The sequence below is a fragment of the Panicum virgatum genome, chromosome 9N (assembly GCF_016808335.1).
Source record: "Panicum virgatum strain AP13 chromosome 9N, P.virgatum_v5, whole genome shotgun sequence".
Lineage (NCBI taxonomy): Eukaryota > Viridiplantae > Streptophyta > Magnoliopsida > Poales > Poaceae > Panicum > Panicum virgatum.
This window is the reverse complement of record NC_053153.1, coordinates 24,443,799-24,449,831: the sequence shown is the minus strand read 5'-3', so window position 1 is coordinate 24,449,831 and position 6,033 is coordinate 24,443,799. Positions and strand designations below refer to the sequence as shown.

Genomic DNA, 6,033 nt, shown 5'->3' with positions numbered 1-6,033 from the left:
AATCTGAGTCCGATGCCGATGCCTCCAACCCCCTTCTCCCCTCGCTCTTCCCTTCTCCCACTCCGCACCCCTCGTCCTGCTCGGCTGCGGCGCCGCCGGTAGCTTTGCCCCCCTGCTCGGTCGCGCTGCCGCCGGCAGCGCCGCCCCCTTCTCCCGCTCGGCTACGACGCCACCAGCAGCTCCGACCCCTCCTCCTACTTGGCGCGGCGCCGCCGGCAGCTCCTCACGCCACCTCCTCCTGTTCGGCCGCAGCGCCAGCGGCAGCTCCGCCCCTGCTCCCGCTCAGCCCCGGCGCTGTCGGCACCTCCACCCCCTCCTGCTCGACTACGGTGGCGCCGGCACCTGCGCCCCCCTCCCGCTCCGCCACTGGACCCTTCGCTAGCCGCTCCGCGCCTCCTCCTCTTGCTCCTGCCGCGGCACCGCCGTCCTCCGCGTGGGCTCCCGTCGTGGCCCGCCGCCGCCCGGCCTCCCGCGCCACTACGCCGCACGTCGAAGGCGGAGTAGCGACCGGACGCCACGAGGAGGCGGAGCCAGGGCCGGCCCTGTAGTGTTGGCAGGCGGGGCAGCCGCCCTGGCCCCCCAAGTGGCAGGGGCCCCCAGTCATGTACGCATGTACGTAGTGTGTGTGTTCGACGAACTGTAGTTTGTATATACGAAGGTTCAAATTGTGATATGCTGTCAGCCCAACAAAAAGCAAACAATCTGAGGCCTACCCATCTTCCATTCTTCCTAGCGAAGCCTCCGAGAGGAACGCCTGCCTGTTCAGTTGTTCTCCATAAAAAAAAAGAAATGCTTGTTCGCCTCCTCGGCTCCTCCTCAGCTCTTCGTGTGACCGCCTCTCTCCAGTATGCACGACGCCACAACCGCACCCAAATCGCAGATCCCCTTGCTCCCTCACTCTCAGCAGACTGATTTCCCCTAAGGCCCTAATGCCTGAAGGAAGGTAGGAAGGATCGATCCCAATTCCCAAACTAATTAGCGCTCGATTCAGTATCATATTTTTGCATAATCCTTTTCTTTTTTTTCTATAAAATCTCAATCAGTATTGTAATCTTTGTTTCCTTTTGTTCTAAAGAGCTTTAGTAGGATTTTCATCTATTCAAGAGATAGGGATTAGGGATGCCAGTTATACTTTTGATGTACTTATATGCAAGTGTTTTCACCATAAGAATTTTTTTATAATGCATCGAAATAAACTTTGCAACTGATATAAACTAGTTGGAAGGTTTTGTTTATTTGGGGCCTCCAATTTTGGTTTTGCCTCGGGCCCCAAAAAACACAGGGCCAGCCCTGGGCGGAGCGCGCGAAGTTACCTCCATTTGCGCCACACTTTAGGGGTAAAGGGGGCAGTCGACATGGAGGAGTCGGAGGAGCCGCTTGGAGCTACATTTTCCTGGCTCCCGCTCCCTCCGACGGCTCCACTCACTGGGTTTTCAGGGGCTTCTCCACCGAAACCCTTCCAATTTCTACCGTTTGGCAGGGCTCCGACTCCGTGTAAGAAGTCGGAGGCGGAGCCCAGCCAAACAGGATCTTAGTACTTCATGCGAATTACTAGGATGCAGCCAGAGCCTGTACTAGCACCGGCCACTCCGTCGTTGCCGAGGGCATCGTGGTAAATGCCAGTGTGCATATTGAAGAGCGCAGCGCAGCGAATGGCTTCAATGCAAACATGAAGGGTGCGCAGAGACGCAGACCGGTAGGAGGGCACGCGTGGCTGCTATGGATTTAATGCAGCATCAGAAGCACTAGCCGTGAGCTGCTCTTGTAGAGCGCAGCCAGAGCCAGAGCCGTAGAGCGCAGCAGGATTAGCTCGCTCTCACACCGGTCTCTCAGAGCCTCCTCCTCCTGCTGCTGCTGCTGGAATGGAGAACGGCGGCGAGGGAGAAGGAGGCGGCGGGGACGACTACACCAAGGACGGCTCCGTCGACCTCCGCGGCAACCCCGCCCGCCGCTCCAAGCGCGGCGGCTGGACCGCCTGCACCTTCATCGTCGGTACGCATTGTACATTATTTGCACCTGCATCATCAGGCTCAGCGCCGCCTGGGCGTCTCATTTCCGGCCGGCCGGCCGGCTGGCCGGCGGCGATGTTCCGCGAGATTTGCCTGCTTGCTTTGGACCGCCTGCCCACGGATCGGATCCGCTGTGCGCAGTGTACGAGCTGTTCGAGCGGATGGCCTACTACGGGGTGGCGTCGAACCTGGTGATGTACCTGACGGAGCGGCTGCACCAGGGCACCGTCGAGGCCGCCAACAACGTCACCAACTGGTCCGGCACCGTCTTCCTCACGCCGCTCCTCGGCGCCTTCGTCGCCGACGCCTACCTCGGCCGCTACTGGACCTTCGTCGCCGGATCCGCCGTCTACCTCATGGTACGGGGACATAGATACAGTAAAATCCTTTTTCCCTCGCTCAATTATTACCTCGCCAGCTGCCACCACTAGGTAAATATCGTAAGAGTGCACAGGTGCGCTGGTATATATGAGATCTCGCGATGCCCCGTTAGATTCTGAAAGAGAAAACTTACTCCTCGCCATCAGCAAATTACAACAGCAACAAATAATAGTGAGATCTCGAATTTTTACCGCGGGAGTACAGGACGACAAAGCGTTAGCTCCACACTTAAAGCAACCGAGTCTTTTCTTTTAGATACTAGTACTAGGTACTAAGTCATTTTGGCAATAAATCCTTGCCGCCTTGTTTGATTCTTGTTATGGATCTAGGACCATTTCCATTCCAACAGCAGGTTGACGACCAACTATTAATTTTGCTAGAAGAAATTAATGTAGCTACAAAAGTAAGTTGAGGCACGATGTGGCCTTTGTTCTATTAACGTAGGATGGGAATTGTTTGGAGCCTTTCTGATGAACTGTTTTTGAAGTCAAGATTAGTAGCAAGTATGATTCATGAGAGGCTTCTAATTCGACAGTGAATATCTGAATATGACAGTTTCTTCAGTAAATAAAGTTCAGAGAAGCAGACTTCAGAGATGTGTGGTTGACCTGTTGTAGCTGTTGGGGCCGCTAGTTGGGCCTAAATTTTTACTAGAACCACACAAGTGCTAGCCCATGTAAGTCTTTTTGCGAAGCCTAACTAAAGACGGCCCCGCATGAGATTTCTGTCTCGTCAAAAATTGCAGCTGGGCCGGGCCGGGCCGCGAAAACGCAACATGGATTCCTTCAGTTTCCGACGTCTCTGAATTGCCGAAACAAACGCAGGGAATGCTGCTGCTGACGCTGGCGGTCTCCGTGCCGGCGCTGAAGCCGCCGCCCTGCGACGCCGGCGCCGGCGTCACCTGCCCGCGCGCCTCCGCCCTGCAGCTGGGCGTCTACTTCGGTGGGCTGTACACCATCGCGCTGGGCCACGGCGGCACGAAGCCCAACATCTCCACCATCGGCGCCGACCAGTTCGACGACTTCCACCCGGCGGAGCGGCTACGGAAGCTCTCCTTCTTCAACTGGTGGATGTTCACCGTCTTCACGGGCATCTTATTCTCCACGACCGTGCTCGTCTACCTCCAGGACAACGTCAGCTGGTCGTGGGGGTACGGCGTGCCCACGCTCGCGCTCGCGGCCTCCGTCGCCGTCTTCCTCGCCGGCACGCCGCTGTACCGCCACAAGCTGCCGCAGGGCAGCCCGATCACGAGGATGGGCAGGGTGGTCGCCGCGGCCGTGTGGAAATGCCGCGTCGCGGTGCCCGGGGACCTCGGCGAGCTGCACGAGGTGGAGCCCGGGTACTACACCAGCAGGAAGAGGTTCCGCGTAGGCGCGACGAGCTCCATGAGGTTCCTGAACAAGGCGGCGGTCAAGGCGGAGGGCGCCCCCGGGTGGGCGCTGTGCACGGTGACGCAGGTGGAGGAGACGAAGCAGATCGCCAAGCTGGTCCCGCTGCTGGCCACCATGTTCGTGCCGTGCGCGCTGATGGCGCAGGTGGGCACGCTCTTCGTCCGGCAGGGCGTGACGCTGGACCGCCGCCTCGGGCGCGGCGCGGCGTTCCAGGTTCCCCCCGCCAGCCTCGGCGCGTTCGTGACGCTGACCATGCTCGTCTGCGTGGCGGTCTACGACCGCGCCCTCGTACCCGCCGTCCGGCGGCGCACCAAGGACCCGCGCGGGATCACGCTGCTGCAGCGCATCGGCGCCGGGCTGCTCCTCCAGGTCGTGACGATGGCGGCCACGGCGGCGGTCGAGAGCCGCCGGCTGAGCTTCGCAAGGAGCCACGCGGCGGCGGGCGAAGGGCGGCCGCTGCCGCTGACCATCTTCGTCCTGCTGCCGCAGTTCGTGCTGATGGGCGCCGCCGACGCGTTCCTGGTGGTGGGGCAGATCGAGTTCTTCTACGACCAGGCCCCCGAGAGCATGAAGAGCCTGGGCACGGCCATGTCCCTGACGGCCTACGGCGTGGGCAGCATGCTGAGCAGCGCCGTCCTGTCGATCGTGGAGCGGGTCACGGCCGGGAGGGGCACGCCATGGGTGGCCAACGACCTCAACGCGTCGCGCCTCGACTGCTACTACGCGTTCCTCGCCGTCCTGGCGGCGGCGAACCTTGCCGCGTTCGTGGTGCTGAGCTGGAGGTACTCGTACAGGGCGGAGTCCACGGAGGCGATCGCCGTCACGGCGAGAGTGCACTCGGAGCCGGCGCCGGTGGCGCCGTGACTGCAATTTAGTAGCCGAGTTAGCAATTATCTTGAATGTTTAATTCGATCAGCTATTAGGAGGACGATACCAATGTACTACTACTTTGTTTGCGACCTAGTTCAGTTATTAATTGGTTAATCATGAGATAATCAACCCCGCTGGATATCCTTGTCCCAAGCATCCAACTAGTTTCGCGCGAGGGTGGATCCTGGGCAAGTATGGCCGTAAGCACACTCAACTACGTAGTTCTTAGCATTGAGAAAGCATCCCTTTGGACAAGAACATCTCGCGTGAAGACGACGATGGCGGACGGGGCTAGCTACTCGCACGCGCCTTGCCAATTTGCCCTGTTGCCACACATGGCAATCACCATTCACTAACATTTTCGCTATATATCTGTTGATATATTTTTTCTACAACAAAATTTGTTAAATTCGAAACCATCTGATTTTTACTTCGCGATATGCACCGTACCTATTGATTAATTTTGCCCCCGTCCTTTCTCTCTCTTTTTTTCTCAAATTAATGTAAAAATCTAGCCTTTTGTGTTGTAGGTAGTATTTGCCTACATTATTCTTAGTTGAGTGCTTTGGTTTTGGTGGTTAATTTCATCATTTTTTTTCTTGTATCACATATAGTTCTGCTGGGTTTGTACGACTAGTCTTATATCGTCAAACTCTATATGTAAAACATAATAGGTTGCACTATACATATTCTTTATTAACTAGATTACAATATTACATGGTTTAAGATATGACAGAGTTGGTAGCAAGAAATATCTAGACAAACCCATTCGCCAAAGCAAAAAGGCATGTGCCGGTATATCCTGGGTCCTGGCCTGGGAAGTGTGAACCGTGATGACATTGTGCACAACGTACTCCCCCTCTGTCCAGAAGAAGATTTTTTTTAAGATTACACAGTATAACTCAGATACTCACAGCACACACATACTCATATCTCTATGAACGCACGTACGCAAAACCTGCCGCTATGAGCATCTTCGAAGACTGAACTGGCAACAAATCATCAAGAGTGTCTATCACTGAAAACGCAACGCCGTTAAATTCTAGAATATTCAGTCACATATATACTTTCTCCGCCCCAAATTAACTTGTGTACATGCACGCACGCAGAACATTAACTGGTCAAAAAGATTGGTGTTGTAGTATTTGCGGATAATTCTTGGATCCTAGAATTGTATTCTTTTTTAGGATGGAAACGGCGCGAGTAGCAGCTTTCGCGTGCGGATTTGTCATTGCATCTGACGAGGCTCATCTCGGGACATACTATTAGTAGTACTGTTATTAGATAGGAGTATATATATGCTCGTCCAACTATTGAGATAACGATTTCGAAATTGTGACATCGAGGGCTAGGCAATATGCACGCCACCTGCCTGCGTGTTT

At 55.6% G+C, this 6,033-nt stretch overlaps 1 protein-coding gene across 1 annotated transcript; it reads left to right on the top strand.

Moving 5' to 3' along the window:
• Window positions 1-1,709: 1,709 nt before the first annotated feature.
• Window positions 1,710-4,780, top strand: LOC120692610 (protein NRT1/ PTR FAMILY 5.3-like). Its single transcript, XM_039975977.1, has 3 exons — window positions 1,710-1,992; window positions 2,151-2,368; window positions 3,215-4,780. The coding sequence occupies exons 1-3, from the start codon at window positions 1,863-1,865 to the stop codon at window positions 4,643-4,645; spliced, it is 1,779 nt and encodes a 592-aa protein (XP_039831911.1). The 5' UTR covers window positions 1,710-1,862; the 3' UTR covers window positions 4,646-4,780.
• The last annotated feature ends 1,253 nt before the right edge of the window (window positions 4,781-6,033 follow it).